General features: G+C 37.0%; 1 protein-coding gene across 1 annotated transcript in view; it reads left to right on the top strand.

Annotated features, from left to right (window-relative positions):
• Positions 1–17,416, top strand: part of crhr1 (corticotropin releasing hormone receptor 1) — a 140,544-nt gene that overhangs the window by 26,677 nt on the left and 96,451 nt on the right. Inside the window, exon 2 of the mRNA XM_058405397.1 lies at positions 16,926–17,013. Coding sequence (XP_058261380.1) covers positions 16,926–17,013 — 88 coding nt within the window. The remainder of the gene's footprint in view (positions 1–16,925; positions 17,014–17,416) is intronic.

Genomic DNA, 17,416 nt, shown 5'->3' with positions numbered 1-17,416 from the left:
GCATCAAAGCTTTCGGACGACTTCTATAACTCAGAAACACACACAGTTTTTAAAAATATATCATGTCTTGGCCCAAATATATCATGTTTCGGCCGAAATCTGTGGAAAATCTGCGGTACTTTAGCTAAATTATCACGCGTGTGAGTTTGCTTGAATTCTTGAAATTCTGGAAGCACTGATATAGTAATCGAAATAATCTATAATAAATAGCTCACCCCATTTAAAGCAGGTCCTAACATTTAACCATTAACGGTATTCCAATAGCTTTGAAAATACTGGCGAGATCTTGTCGCCTTAACTCAGAATGGCAGCTTACGAGATAACATGACAAATCTAAGCGCCTTTTTGAAACACAGCCAGTTATAAGCAGTGTTTGTGACTGTCACTTCTGCATGCATGGCCCAAAAAAGTGTACCCTCTTTCAAAGCCACTCAGATCTTTCCCTCATACAATCTTGATGAAGGCTAATGGGCTCTGCTCAGCATTTTGTTACAAGCCACAGTGCATGTTAGGATGTTAACTGCTTATTATGCAGGACACTCTCATGCTGGAAGCATCTGCATTTGTTTTTGTGTTAATCATCAATTTATTCAGATTTTTATACCACAGTGCTGCTGAATTTTCAAATCTGATTAGTCAGAAGTCGATTTCTATAACAGCAGCTCTGAATGTAGTTCTGGCTGCAAGGTACATCACACGATTACATTCATTGTTCTAATACATCATATGCATCGACAGTAACAGCTTGTTCATGGAGACGTTGACAGTGGACGAACTAGCCGAAAGAACAACAATAATCAAAATGTGTTGATGCAAGTCACATGTAAGTAAACTGTCCTCTCATTGGTTAGAATGCTCCTGTTTACATTACAGGTTCCTCTAATAGTGGAGAGATCATCCAGCAAGATGGATAGTCAGCAGCTCTGTGAGATTATTGTTGCTTTCTTTTTAGATTTAGTATTTGTTATAATTTTTCATTTTGAGAGGGAATCAAGGTTCCATTGGGATAACATTGTTTAAATTCACCTGTTTCAGAGAAGAAAAAACATTATAGGTCATGTAACAAAGAACCAAGAATTAGTTTAAAATGAACCTGAACACGTTTTTTTTGGTCCCAAGAGATCCAAATGAGTCTGCCGACACAATATAGATCTATTAATAACCATGTCGTAAAAAAAAAAACAATGTTCAATAAAAACACAAAGCCGTTGATGCTTATTTAGCATTTTTGGAAAGAGTCTCCGGGTTCAGCACCTTGTAACAGTCAGAAGTAAAGCTATAACTGTTGAGGATTTGATGGTGAGTTGCAGTTTGTTTTTGTGTTACTATCTAAAAAAATATGAGGCTGGTGAGGTTAAATGTGCCGTCATTATTGAATTAAAAAATAAAACAAAAAGACTTTAGCAAATTGCTGTAATTTTTGCCCTGAAAAAAACAAAAACAAATAATATGTTGCATCTAATCAAATTATCTAGCTATTTTTATTATACGATTACAACAGAATATAAGATTATTAAACCTTTTTACATATTTTAAGCTTAAAATCTTTAATTTAAAATTTTTTATTGCCAGATAATTTAGCTGCTTTTTCAGAATTTGATGATTAAATAATCTGGACAATGGAATAAGAACATTTAAAGCTTGAAATATGCAAAATATGTCTAGAAATAGGTTTAATAATCATAGATTTTGTTTTGTTTCTTTGACTATATACACCAGTGAATTATCCCCAAACCATCATGAGAACTTTCTGATAATTACAACACAGCAAAACACGGTACACACACAGTCACACCCCATTCCATACTCATGCAGTTTATCTAATCACAGCTGACATGCACTGTATCATATCGAAGAAAAATGTTTCTGTCATACAGCCGGTGTTCAGTCAGAGGCTCTGGCATGAGAGTCAGGCATGATGAACTGCTTTATTTTCTCTCCTAGTCCTCTACAACATTAAACGCTTTCGTAAAAATGGAAGAGCTCAAATTCCCTTCAGTTACCTGCTGCAGCCTATATTAAATTAGCTGCATGCTGGCTGTGACATTTAGAATGTATTTCATACCGCCTTGAAAATAATTACCTTCAGTTCTAATTAGGAAAATAATTAATTGAAACTAAATTACTGATGCAGAAACTCAAGGCATGATTTGATAATACTAATAAATAACATTTATTATTTCATCACTAGGCAGTAGATGAGCAATAATAATAATAATAATAATTGTTATAAATAAACTAATAACAGCATAATAGTGCTGGTTATTGTTGTTATTATTATTATTCATTTGTTTATTTATTTTAGTTTTTTTTTTTATTGTTTCTTTCTAAAAAAAAAAAAAAAATCAAAACAACCAGATGCAGCCTATATCAAAAGGATTCTTTCATCTGAACAACAACAACAACAACAACAACAACAAAAAAGTTCAACTGTTAGCAAACACTGCTGTAAATACTATGATTTTCCAGTCTCTGCAGTGTCGCTTGCCATCTGAGGCCGAGTTCACAAATGACCTCATCCTGCACTGCTGTTACATGACAGATCTTGTCTCACATAGCCAGACCATCAGACTGATGGCAGAAGGTCTGGACTCCATAGCAGCTTTTATTGGCCAAGGACCGCCCAATAGGGTGTCTGACTGACGTGTAAAGCAGCCAATCACAAATCATTTTATTTAGCTTGTGCAAGGGCATGAAAATGTAAAGTCAGTGTCATTACAAAAACAGTCCAGCGTGCAGCCCTAGTTCGTTTGGTTAAGAAAGTCGTCCAGATTAACGAGTCTATACCGTGAACTTCACATCATTTGGAAAATCCAGTGTTCCTTATAAGCACCCATTTTCACAGTTGTAAACTCGACAGCTTCCTTCATCCATGAGGGAAGCAGAGCATCATGATGGCTTTGTTTCCAGCTTACACACGTCTCCGGAAAATCCTGTAGAATTCAACCAAGAAAATTCAACCACTTCAGAACTTCTGAAGCGTTTCCAAATCTGTGTGCCATATGCATCAGACGTTCAGCCAAAGTTCGTGGGCAAGACGTCTGAGGTTAAGGCGTGACAGATGGCAAATGAGGTGTTTGAATGGTCATTTTTTTGAGTAAAAAGAAATTACAAGATAAAATAGAAACAATAAGACATATGACATAAGGTTATGTTATATTATGTTATAATATTTGAATATACCAAAGTAAAGTGTACTGAAAGAATATATATATTGTTGTTAAATTATATATATTATGTAAATTGTTGTTAAACGGAACTATATAAAATGTATTCATATTTAATATGTAAATTAAAATCTATTTTTAAAAGTTTATTTCTTAGTTAAGTTGCATACTGCACTTGTGCATTCTGGGAGATTGTGGTACCTGTGTGCAATTCTTTTGATTCATAGACCCATACTGCATATATTCCACTCACACACACACACACACACATACACACACACAGTGTACTGAGTCACCACCTCCACCATCAAAGCTCCAGAGAGGTGTAAAGGCCACTCATTATTGCAGCAGTTATACGAGCAGGATTATGCTGCTTGTAGGCGGCCTGATGCATCACTTATCAAAGAAAGAAGACACACGCCTTCTCCACACTACTGCTGTTCCTTACATCACGAAAAGATTTCTCTGCACTCATTTTACTGTCCTAAAGTCTCAACCTCACAGCTTTTGCTGTGACAAACAGGACTGAGGATTGTATAGAAACACAGTGATCCTGTCACTCACTGCTAAGGACATCTAGGGACATATTTATTAAACCTTGACAAGGCATCTCACAGCTGTGACAGGTTTAAAGTCCAACTGTCCCTGAGATAGAGAGGAAGCAGGGTCCTGAAACCAAAAAGATGTATTTAAAAAATTGAAAAAATTCACTTTCTCTATTTGTTGCTTCTCTCTCTCTCTCTTTATTTTAATTTTTTAATCTTAATTAAGCAACAGAGCCGATCAACATATGAATGTGGGATGTTTGACAGTCACACTCCAATATGAACAGACACCTCAGGAAGCCCCGCCCTCTTCCCATATCTCACTTCAGTAATCTTTTGTTAGTGCTCTAATCACAACTTGATTTTCCTGCATAAATGATGTGACACGCTCAAGTTTTAAGTTCGTTGTGAAAAAATGTGAAAAAATCTATATATTTATTTGTCCCAGTTACATTACAGCACAATGAAACTCTTTCATTGGAAGTTGGGGTCAGACATGACACAGCACCCCTGGAGCAGTGAGGGGTGGCAACAGTGGCAGCTTGGCAGTGAACCCCAACCTTCAGATCAACAACCCAAAACCTTAACTGCTTGAGCTACAGCAAAGATTCTGCCAAAAATAGTCAAAACTGCATTTTTCAAGCAAAACGATCTAGACTTTTTAAAGACTAAAATTCACGTCTAACAAATTACAAATACTTTTTCCCCATTTATCTCCCCAGTTCCTATGTACTAGTCAGCTCTCCTCTATCACACACCAGGCTAATTGATGACTTGGAAATGGTAATGTACAATTGTAATATTGTATTTCCTGGGATGCATTCACGTTACTTGGGCTAAAAGGATCACTTGCAGCCACACAAACTCAGAAAAAAACAATTCACATTGAGTACAGCATAAGAAAATCAATGACTCTTTGTCTAGTAGTTTATAAAAGCAGTAGTGAGCTAATAGTGTTTCTGCTGGACTGTAGCTGTTTCATTAACACGGCATACTGCGTTAACAGACCTTCAAGCCTTATTGAGATTTTGATTGAGTTCCATCTGCATAATAAGCTTTTTGACATGTGAACTGGTGAAAACATGGATGCCGTCATGAAAGTTTTTGTTTGCTCTCTGAAAGACAACAAGGCTCATAAAACCTACTTCAACCACACTTTTGCAGTTACATCTACTTTAAACACACAGCAACAACAGCAAGAAGCTTAGCAACAAGCTAGCCACCAGACAATTGTGAATAGCTTAGCAACAAGCAAATCGGCTGAGATTAGTGATCACTTTAATGCTGATGATGGTTAATGTTATGCATTTAACCAAGTACTGTGTATATAAACAGATCGAACTAAGAACTGTTAGAGAACTTTACACTGTTTACAGTGTGAGCGTCCATGTTGATTTGATGCCACTCTGTAAACAGAATAGGAACTGATCATACCCCAAGCTGATGAGTGTTTTTGGTGGCTTTTCCTGGTTTAATGTAGGGAATTACAAGATGCAATTTTTCCTGAATGTAGCATAAACCAGCTGATTGCATCTTTTCAAACTACAATGCTGTCTGCCCTTTTCCACGGATATCACAGATATCCACAATTGGCTAGTGTTGTTGTGATTGAGAGTATAAAATTCCTCCCACCCAAAGAGCACTCACAGTGTTAGGCTTTCCTTGACAACGGATAACTGTGACATGATTGAGATTTTTGGATGATTGGGCAAACACTTTTTTGTTACACCATCTGGGATTCTCATTACAAATCATGATTATGGCAAAGTGATAAAGAAATCTGTTAGTTTTCTTGTGCACCAGTCACCAGCAGCAAATAAACAGCTTCCTTGTGCCCCTTGTGCATCTCTTGTCATTTGAAGACTGGACTGCTGCAACTCTCTGCTGGCAGGTCTACCTCTGAACATAATTTGTTGTCTGCAAATGATCCAAAATGCAGCTGCATGACTTGTTTTCAACCTGCCTAAGTTCTCACACACCACCCCTTCCACTGGCTTCTGGTAGCTGCACTCATTACATTCAAAACACTGATGTTGGCCTACAAAGCCAAGAATGGACCAGCTTCATCTTACTTCAAAGCTCTTATTACTCCTCACACTTCACTACACTCCCTCAGATCTACTAGCACTGCTCAACTGGTCCCACCATCTCTCAGGGTAAGAGGTAGGTATACATCTAGACTCTTCTCTGCTCTGGCACCGAGGTGGTAGAATGAACTTCCCAGAGATGTCCAAAAAGCTGAGTCACTGACTGTCTTCAAATGACAGGTGCAGACCTACCTCTTCCTGAAACACTTAAATTGATGGTTATTTATCCCTGTTTTATTTATTTATTTATTTATTTATTTTTCAATGTTCCCAATATAGTTTTAGGCTGATGCTATTCTACGTCCATGACCTAGTGAACCAATGGTTGCTCTGGATATGGGCGTCTGCTAAATGCCATAAATGAACAGTACAACTGTTTACTTTGTGGAACCATTTCATTTCACCTCCATCTATTACCCCTAACTGTCCTTCCCCCTTCAGCAGGACTACATATTATTTCTCTTCAAGGGTTGGCCAGCCTGTCTTTGTTTCCCACCCTCTTGTTTTGACTCAGAGTCATTAGGACGGGGGGGTGAGAGTGCGTGGGATGTGTCACAGACCTAGTTTAAGGTCACTCTCAGTCACTCCTGTCAGACATACAGCAGCAGGTGCTTCATGGCATTGACAGCAGTGGATGTTGGGCTCAGAGGGAAAGAACATGTGGGCTGTGCTAAGTCAGTATCAGTTTGAACATTTGCAACTGGCAATTTGCAGAGCTTAAAATATCTAGTAAGTCAAGGTAATGATAATCTTCGACTTTCATGAAAGAATGTGGATGGGTAGGGGACATGTCTTCCAGAGTGTACTGCAGGTCCAGTATCTACTCTACAGTATACAGTATCTATAGTCCCTAATCAATACGGTTTGTTGGTTGGGGAACCTTTAATATATAGAGAGAGTTCTGTAACCCCCATTAGAAGGAAAAAGAATATCTGAGGAACTATTTTTTATAATACTGCAGTTCCAGTCATTTTAATGTGAGCTGGATAATCAATCATTCCCCATTCCTCAATCATTCCTCATTCCTCAAAATCTCAGGCAGAGTCTTTAACCCTTATGAGATCTTTGGAGGAAATGAAGGAGGAAAAGGTCCTAGGGTCAGTAATACTGGCATTTAAAATGTACTTTGATAATGAAAAAAAATCCTCACACACTCTTGGGAAAAAGGTTACATTTAGAACCCTTTTCAGTTCTTTGATTCATCCCTCAGGGAGCCATTAAAGGTCAGAGAGGGTTCTGTAATGGCTCTTGAAGGCCAAGTATTGGTCACTGTATGAGTGTGTTTACATTCTTAAGAATAAAGGTTCTTAAATGGTTCTTTGTCAGGATGTATGGTTCTGTGAAGAACATTTCAGCTGCACAAAAGGTTCTTTTTGAAGTGTAAAGGGGTCTTTTAATTTATTAATTTATTATGTTCTTTATGTCAATAAGAAAAAAAGGGATTCTGTTTAAGTTTATTGAAAGGTTCTGTGGGGAACCAAAAATGGTTCTTCTATGGCATCACTGTGAAAGATCATTTTTGGTTATTCATGGACATGGATTTTTTTAAAGAATGTACTCAAACATACCCAAACATGGGTTCAATCCTAGAACCCTTACCAGTTGACATAATAGTTTGTCTTTCTGGAATTCTGGTTCCCAACCCTGGACCTGAAGCACACCCAGTCCTGCTGAATCAACTAATCAGGTGTGTGTTTTAGAGGAAAATGCTTGGATATTGCCACAGTGTGCAGGTTCTCCAGGAGTAGGGTTCTATGTAAACCTTTTCTGATTCATAATGGGGCAAAACCACTTCAGAAACCTTTGTAGGAGCCTAAATGATGAATCAAACAATATCGCACTGACACAAACTCAGAAAATATCTAGTCACGTTTCTCTAGTAGTTTATAAAAGCAATAGTGAGCTAATAGTGTTTCTGCTGGAATGTAGCTGTTCTCTTAACACACCATACTGTGTTAACGGACCTTCAAGCCTTATTGAGAGTTAGATTGAGTTTCATCTGCATAATAAGCTGAATCGAGCATCCTGAATGTAATTTGGCACACAAATCGCTAAATAAGAGCAGAATTGGCCTTAATACATGAATAAGGTGGATGTAATTTACAACCTCGAATGCCTACTGTCTGATGCAAAGGCTTTTCCAGACCATAATAAATGGATGCTGATCTCTCGGGGATAGCTCTGGCAGATCAGCCTGGCTGCAGTGCGAAAGGTATCGCAGGCCTGCGGAAGCAGCTGCTAATCGTACGTGCTTCTCTCTCTTACCTCCGATAGTGCCTCTGACTGACACTGTCTAACAGGATCGGAATTGTCAGATGACCCTAAGAGATCATGACAGCTTTAGCCCTTCCCTTGTCAAGGGCTCAGACTTGCACAAGAGAATCAGTCCGCCAGGATTTGTGCCTCCCTATATGCCAGGCTTTTTCCTGGAAGGCTTTGCGTAGACATGGCCCAGTACGCCAGATTCTCACGTGCTGTTGCGTTAGACCCGAGAGCCTCTGGCTCCTGCCAATCAAGCTTTTTTTGTCTGACAGTTTTTTTCCAGGAGCACTCTGGGCCAGTGGCAGAAGTAGAAGCTGCGGCGTGTTTGTGGTATTCTTGCATGTTAGGGCCTATTGTTAGGGCAGGATTACCCATTTCATAGCCTGCACAGCTGCTGGCTGGATCAGACTCCAGGCACAAGCATCTGCCTTGACCTCTGGAATAAATGCTGAAGGTCCTGAGATACCAGCATGGCGTTTGCTTAAAGGTACGCCAACCAATATCTGTGAAGAAAACATTAGTCATGTACTTGGTAAATTAATGGTGTTAATTTCTTTTATTATTTCTGTGTTTTTTTTATTTTGTTATTACCTTAAAAAGTTGCATGCTGCTTTATTGTCACAGAGAGAAATCGCTCGCATGGTTCAACAAATCTGAATCATCTCAAGATAACCATCAGGTTTGCAGTAACTAGAAACCCTCTACAAATAAAAGAGCAGGAGCTTTTTTATCACTCAGCATTTTTCAGTAAGGTTTAACATTGTATTAATGAGAAATTCACTATAGAAGTATTAAACACTGGAGTCAAAGTTTCAGTACAAAACAACAGCTACTGTGTATAGTGCTAAGTTACAGCAGCAACCTGACTCAGCTAGTCAGCAGTCAGACTAAATGACTAAAGAACTCCTGCATCCTTTTTTTAGTAGACATGTAATGAAGACTGAATTCCACTGCTATATTCAAGATTCAAGATTTTTTTTTTCATATGTACAGCAAACAGTGTGTTACACCATACAATAAAATTCTTCCTCTGTAAGTCGTCTAGCAGCCCAACACATAAGTTAAGGACATAAAAAAGAAAGAATAAAATATACAAGGTGTGAATTACCTTTTGGGGGTTACTATAGGAAAAGGGAAGAAAAACTAAAAAACAGAGTGATACAAAACATAGGGATCGGATTGTCAACACTTTTGCTTCCTCTGTCTGAGCAGCGCCTCAAAAATATTAACTCTTTATAGTGAGAACAAACCTGCTGATGAATGGAGGGATATGAATTGAAAAGAATTAAAAATGGCCATATAGGCAAATTTAACTTGTATGTGTAATTTGGAGAGGAGATTGAATGTAAAATTATTTAAAAAAATCTATAATAATTGAATAATCGTTAACAAAAAGGAAAATTTTTTTACTCATTTCAAATTGGAAGTTGGATATTTTTCCTGAAATACATACTTGAAATAAAAATCAAATTCATTCATTCATTTGTTCGTTCAACTTTAGTATGTACTTTATCCTGGTCAGGGTTGTTAATTAGAAGTCTATCCCAGGAATTCTGGGCACAAGGTCGGATTAAACCTAGGATGTGATGACAGTAAAATATGTTGAATATTGTCACATTTTGTCAAATACTATATAAAAAGTTTGATTATGACATCATGATAGACATATTCCTAAACTTTCCCAAATCTGTTTTAATGACATAGTTTAGCTTCTTACTCTATATATACATTATACATATATACTCATTGACCATTTTAGTGAAAAAATCCTGTAAACAACTTGCTTACCTATGCAGTAGTGATCTAATCAGCCTATCATGTGGTAGCAGAGAAATGCATCCGAACAAGCAGATACATGTCAAGAACTTCAGTTAATGTTCACATCATACATCAGAATGGGTGAAAATGGGTCGAGGGAGAGAGAGAGAGAGAGACCTTACAGACGAATGAAGTTCTTTTCCATGCAGCATGTCTCTCACAATCTCTGTTCAACGTATTTTCACTTGATATCATTAGACACCATTTTTTGCAGTATAAAGCTTCACATATCTCAAAAACAAGGACAGGCAAGAAGTCAAGCGATCAGCAAACATCAAGTCAGAAACAGAATGTTCATAAGCATCTTAAAATTCAAGTTGTTACCTTCAACCACTAAAATTCTGTGTAAGGTTATCACAACAGAGGGAAAAACATCTCACACCGAAAGCCAACAGTGTTGGCTTGTGGCAATAAAATGATTCATTTGTTTATACTAATTAAAAATAATAATAAATTGAAAAAACTAAATAAATTTAATAGATACAATCTTCTAAAGTGATTTGCATTTGACTGGTGGAATGTAACACTAGTGTCCTGGTAAAAAGGGTTAAATTATAGGTAATGCAATGTCTGTCAGGTAATACAGTATGACTAATGGTATGATATTATTATTCCAGCATATTATATTTGGCACATATTGGCTGGTTTAATATCATAATATAACAAGGTTACGCTCAATTCATTACCTTGTCACCTCCTTTAGCATTGGTACACGGAGAGTCAAGGTTCTTGCTTTGTGAGCATCATGTTACAGTAAAATATTACAAGGGATCTGATCTGCCTAACATACCACATATTAGATCAACGGGGTCAAAATCATATCAAGTCTCCTACAGTGATCAGGGCAGTTTCTGAATGAAAGAATAGTTCATTTTATTTCAAATTGCTGTAGATGAGAAAGAGAGAGTCCTCTAAAAACTGGTACTAGCATATCAACCCTAGGAATAATGGTCACTATCGATTCGCGGCACGTCCGTAAGCTCATTATTCCATGATGGTCCTCAATTATGGTGATTATAGATTTCCAGCAGGGTTGTGGTGATGGTTACCAAATGTGTTAATGGTTACCAAATGTCTTATTCATTGTATTAAAAAAAAGGAAATTAGCATTTTTTTTTTCATCATAATCTTTAATACATCATTTGGTAAATCCATCGTATACAGTATGGCTGTGGAGGATTTAATTAACCACTTGTTTAGCCAACTGTTAAATTGGATTAAAATATTTCACCAGGATACACTGATACCTTTTAGGGTATAGTGAATGGAAAAAGAGAAGGGTACTTCTATTTACTACTTATCTGCGAAATAATACAATTATATAATAAGAATAGCTATAGTGGGGGAGGAGCTACAGCGGTTTAGTGGTTAGCACAGTTGCCTTGTACCACCAGGGTTGTGGTTCAATTTCCAACCCGATATTTGTAGGCACAGCCTGTCTGATTAGGAGAAGTTCCCTTTTGAGTCTGGTTCCTCTCAAGGTTTCTTCCTCATATGATCTCAGAGAGTTATTCCTTGTGTCCATTTGATCTGCTGTACATGTTGAGATGCTTTTCTGCTCACCACAGTTATGATATGAGTTACTATAGACTTCCTGACAGCTCAAACCAATCTGGCCATTTTTCTCTGACGTCTCTTATCAACAAGGTGTTTCCACTCACAGAATTGTCCATCGCTCAATGTTTTTGGTTTTATCCATCATTTTGTGTAAACTTCTGAGTGTGTGAAACTCTCAGGATATCAACCGTTTCTGAAATAGTCACAAAGATCACTTATTTTCCACATTCTGATGTTTAATGTGAAGAGTAACTGAAGCACTTGATCTGTATCTGTGTGATTATATGCATCGTTCCGCTGCCATGTGATTGGTTAATTGGATAACAGCATAAATGGTAAAGTGTAGAGGTGTTTCTAAAGTAAAAAAAGTCAGTATCGTCGCCTTTATCTGGGAAACACAGGCTTCCATAAATTGAATACATGCCTTTTGGTTGTATAAATTCGTGTATTTCATCAACATTTGTAAAGTGAATTCCATTTTTTGTACACGGAACTTTGAGTGCTAAATGAATTCATTTGCATAAACACTACCCTGTATTTTGCACCTTGAGGTCGCTCCAAAATTGCTTATTCATGAAGGCAAACATGCCAAATGGGCAAATCACTATTACGAAAAATTGGAAATACTAACCTAAGGCCCTGTTAGTAAACAATTTAATATTTGCAGGTTTGTCTGTCTTTTTTTAAAATCACAGCCTGTATATTTTAAATGAAAATTTTATTTGAAATGCCCTCGATTTCTTCATTTTTCTTACATTTTCTCAGAACTTTTGCATTCGGCTGTAAAGCTCTGACTAGCAGGATTATTCAGATCAGTTAAGAAATCCAATTTAACACTTCTCAGCAGGTTCCTGTATACTTTGGTGTTTAGGGACGCATGTAATCAAATATCTGTTGGATAGAGACAGATTTTCAAGTCACACAGTCACAAGATTGTGCTTGTTAATGTGGGCAGGGAATTAGCATTCACACATATTTATTGTGCACTTCAGATTGCTTAGTTTGGCAATTCCCACCTCTCTCATGCATGAGACTATGAGAACAGTCCCAGTGGAACCAGGAGGTTTTTAAACCTCAGAAAATTCCATTTAAATATTTTTGAGCACTGGGAAAGAAAGATTGAAGCATCTAACAGCCAGGGAATCAGAAAACAGAGCCAGAAGCAGGCAGAAAACGTGATGAAAACATCATGTCAGTGTTTGACTGAGGGATTACAAGAGTATCACGTCAGATGGGATGCTTCAAAGATTGAATTATTTACCAGCACTCTGTGGGTAAACATTTCCTGCAGTGTGTCAATGCGAGGATGTAGCAACTGTCTGATGGTCCAGCTGCTTACTGCCCAATGCACTCGTCTGGTCCTGTACCTCCTTGATGGGAAAACTTGACACCAGTGTCAGACATTAGGGAAAAGAGACAGGAAGGTGGAGTTTTTCAGTCATCTAGGTAAATCTAGTGGTAAGTCCAGATGAATGGATTTATAGCCTTGGTGTCATGAGAGTTTTATTGACACAAAGGCACAGTATCCAAATCGATAAGGCAGCAATTCAGGTCAAAGACAACATGAGCAGGTCAGGTGATCAGCAAACAGCTCGGAGGCAAGAAAACCTGAAGCGATATCAAATACCAGAGAAACGATCAATAAATAAAGGCTCTGTAATGACAGACTCTTCGTAATATCAGTGAATGTGTGAGACACTTTTAACGACGACCGAAAATCGGAACAAAGGGGCAAAGGAGTCCATTTTATGGTCATGACAAATTGAGAGGTTTAAGACACTTTCGCATATGCTGTGCTTAGTTGGTTTAAATGTAAGCCTGTGGTATTTATCTTCTTTTAATCAATCACGCACTTATACATAAACCAATGATGCGACGTATTAGCCAGTTGGTCTTCATCCAGTTCAACGTCAGTGAAAAAAAACTCGACTCGTAATCAACACGACTTCAATAAGTGACCAAAAAAAGCCGTGTGTGTTAAAGGTTTTTAGATGTGAGACACAAACTGAGTCATAGGAAAGAGCAGCAGAAATTCAATACAAAAGCACTGAAAATCGCTAATAGTTTAAACTAGATATTTATAGAATTATTTGTTCATTTCTGTGCTCTTTGTGCTTGTTTTATTTATTTTTTTTACTTCTGTGTACTTGCCAATAATTCCCACTGCCATATTTCTCAACAAAAAAAATAATAGTCTTTAGAGTACATTACAGTTTAAAATTTTAAGGCTTTTGTGTTATGAAACGTTTCGCAATATAAAGTATTTCAGTAACTTTTTATAGTTTGCTCTCTTTGTGTTACTCAGTCAGATATATGTGTGTACCGGACATGGCTAAGTTGTCATGCTGGGTTTTACTAATTTAGTTTTTAACAAACACTGACACGTGTTCTCATTAGAGTACTCATATACATCTCATAGAGTTATATAGAGGTAATATCTCATAAAGTACTCATATTTCTGAGGTAAAAAAAAAAAAAAGAGTCTTTTCAGTCCTGCATCTTTTTATCCCTATGCAATTTTGTCGCGTCTGGTTTTGTTTTCCGTCTCTGCATTGTTTTGTCTGGTTTTGTTATGTGCACAGTGAAATTGCGACATTGCAATTGAACCAAAAGTATCAACTGAAAAAGCAGAATAGATAAGAAAGAAAGTGTGTGCCTGTACAAATTAGGTCGTACGCTACGGAAAGACACTAAACTTTAACTTTAACAACCGTGAAGATTTCATTCAGCTGTGAACTATCTCATTCCTGACGTTTCACACACGTGTGTTTCAGGCTTGCGAAGCTAACAAGCTTCATTTGACATTACTATCTTGTAAACAACATATTTGGGTGTCTGTATGCAGGCGTAACTCTGACCTACTTCTCCATCCATCATGAGGCTTGGCATTATGGAGTCGGGGGCTGGATTAGCTCTCGGCATGGAGCTCTTTAAACTCAAGCTTTAGAGAGGTCACAAACTAGAAGAAAATCAGCAGCAACTGCCCTATTCACTATTAGTAAAATCATCTCTGATTGTGTATTCAGCTCATGCCGTGGAACGAGAACATGTGCACTGTGATCTGCTGATGTTCTCCAGAATGCAGGACAAGCTTTCTTTGATCTGAATCCCTGAGAGCACTGATAGGTCAATTCATCACGCCAGGTTTTGCCCTTGTAAAACGAATTATAGGACTCGGGGCGACTGGATGTTTTATTACATTAAAAGCACCATGCCGGGTCGCCGTCAGATGGCCATAAAAGTGTCCTTTACTTTATTAAGATGGTGACATCCCAGGGACACATCCCAAATCATGACTCGCTGACCATTTTTACTTGTTCATTAAGAGACTTTAATGAAATCATCTAGAAAGTTTAACCCAAACCACAGATGTGTCATATTCCTCCATCCTTCATATTCCTTTTTTATTTATATTTGTCCTTTTAAAAAAGAGAGGCTTGCTATAAATAAGCTGCTCCTGTTCTGTTAATACCAATGATTTTGGCAGCAGTATCAGTGTAAGAGGGTGCGTGAGCATAGGCACTCGCACTGACCTTCTTCTAAAGCATGTAAGGCATGACACCACATCTTTTCCAGCTGACATATACACAGCATTACATACCTCCGCATGCTCTGGAAAAGAAGGTTAACCCCATACATCTCTACGCACTGGATACACTGCAGCAGACAACATGGTAGACTACAAGAAATTCTCTATGGCGTGGCATCTCAAGAACGAGTAGTTAAATTGTTGTAGGATTTATATGGAATTAGTTTTGTAAACAGCAGAAATAATTAGTTTTAATAAGTCCGTATCAATTATATCATAATAATAATAATAATAATAAATGATTTTAAAATAAGCTGGTTACAATTAATTACAGTCAATTATAGTCAAGTAATTAAGCCTGCGACGCTTGAAGTTCTGTGCATGCACAATGAGAACAGCCATATTGTCTCTGTGGTTGGGGTGTGGCTTATGAAGTCATTTTTTGCATATGGTTTGAGCATCCTTTTTTTCCTTTTTTGAAAATTATTAATTAGGGGTTAATTTCAATATATCAATATTGCTTTGTGCTGGTTTTAACGTAACATTTGTGTAGTTCGCTCTCTTTGTGTTTCTCATTCAGTTGTATGTGTGAGTAGGACTTGGTTAAGCCCTTTAACCAGCACACTGATGAAATCAGCTTAGTGGACATTTTTAATCAGTATAAACAAATGAATTATTCAATGGCCACAAGTCTGGTAGAAAATGAATCAGTACTCTGTTGGCTTTCAGTGTGAGGCGGGTGTTTTTCCCTCAGTTAGATAACCTTACAGACTTTAAATTTTAGATGCTTATGGACCAGCACTTTTTTTGTGTGTCTTTTTGACTTTTCATTGAATTTATTGCCTCTAGTAATCAAGATAAAAACACTCATGAAAAGTACTTCAAGTCCTGAGTGTCTATTTTCCACCATTGTGGAGTGTGACATGAAAAAGAAATTCATTGCTGAAAATGGACACTATAAAACAGGCAGAAATTTTAGTTCTTGGCATTTGGGAAAAAGAGATACGTAGTCATGTGGGATTTGGCTAATTTAATTTTTAGAAAAGTGCTACACATGGCTTGAGCAGATTAAGGTGTTATTAGTCCCTTAGCAGTAGTAATGATGAATGATTTAAAAAATCAGATGAAGCGAGATAAAAGAACAAGACACAGAGGTTAGGTAATGTGTACTTTTTTAAAAAAATATATATATATATATATATATATATATATATATATATATATATATATATATATATATTTTTTTTTTTTTTTTTTTTTTGCAATAAAATAAGTTAAAATTTTTTATAAAAGTTACAAAAGTTAGCTTTTTAAAAAGTTAAAAGGTAAATTTTTATTGCATAATTTTCAGCTTGTTTGACACAGTTTATTCACGATTTATAAATGAGACGTGATTAGACACAAAATTTCTCACATGACAGATTAAAGGCAGATTAAATTCAAGCAACCGCTTGACATTTAAAAATGAAGTGAATAGGACACTTTTTCATGTAAGTTCGGATGCTGCTTAGTGGCAGAGCCATCTCCATTTATGACACTGACGGTTATTCAAAGCTTATTAAGGCTGCAGAAAATTGTTTGTAGCTGTCAAAGGAGCAACAGCTATAGAAAATCCTGACCTTGATTTGTCACATTTTATCTATAAAACACAAAATAGAGGCCATCTCACACACAGCTACACACATACACCCACACACACGCACACACAGTACACAAAAAAGTGAATCTCCGATTGAAGCCAAGTTGCATAACTGTCATATAATATATTCATTAAAAAGAAAAACAGATTTCTATCATTTAAATGATTTAATGATCTCATGGCTCGCTCGCATATTAACTCTTTTAAGGAAGTTTGTAATACAAAACAAAAAAAAAATCATTGTTTTATGACTAGACTAAGGGAATATGTCTACATTTATTATGTATGAATAATTATTGTCCTGCTTTTTGCTCCATGCAGGTGTTTTCCATCTGGATCACACTGTTCTCTGGGGCCACAGCCGAGCTCACGTGCGACACTTTGCTCCTTCTGTCTACCAACCTCACGGGTGAGTCTGTCCTCATCTATCATATGCTTTCTGACCTCTCCATTACAGTCTCTATTACATTTCCAAACCTTACTATGTAATATTTGACTGATTATGGTTATATTGTGTTATATAAGAGCGGAAATATGAAGCGAGTTTCAAGGTTTGACTTTGATGTCTATTTTAACACACATAAATATTAGTATAAAGGATTCTGGTCTTTCATTCTGAATTAAAGCTGCCCAGCTAGGGTTTTTTAATCCGTCACAGAATGTTAAGCATAAAACGCTCCCAAAAATGTTGGGCTTATGTGTCATGGAACAGACGGACGGATGCCAGTGCAGGTTTTATCTCATGTTTTTATTGTAACCAATATGGTGGACAAGCTAACACACAGAAACATAAGACATAAGGATAAAGGTGA

The sequence above is a fragment of the Hemibagrus wyckioides genome, linkage group LG02 (assembly GCF_019097595.1).
Source record: "Hemibagrus wyckioides isolate EC202008001 linkage group LG02, SWU_Hwy_1.0, whole genome shotgun sequence".
NCBI lineage: Eukaryota > Metazoa > Chordata > Actinopteri > Siluriformes > Bagridae > Hemibagrus > Hemibagrus wyckioides.
Note: the sequence above shows the minus strand (reverse complement) of the source record. Positions and strands in the feature narration are given on the sequence as shown.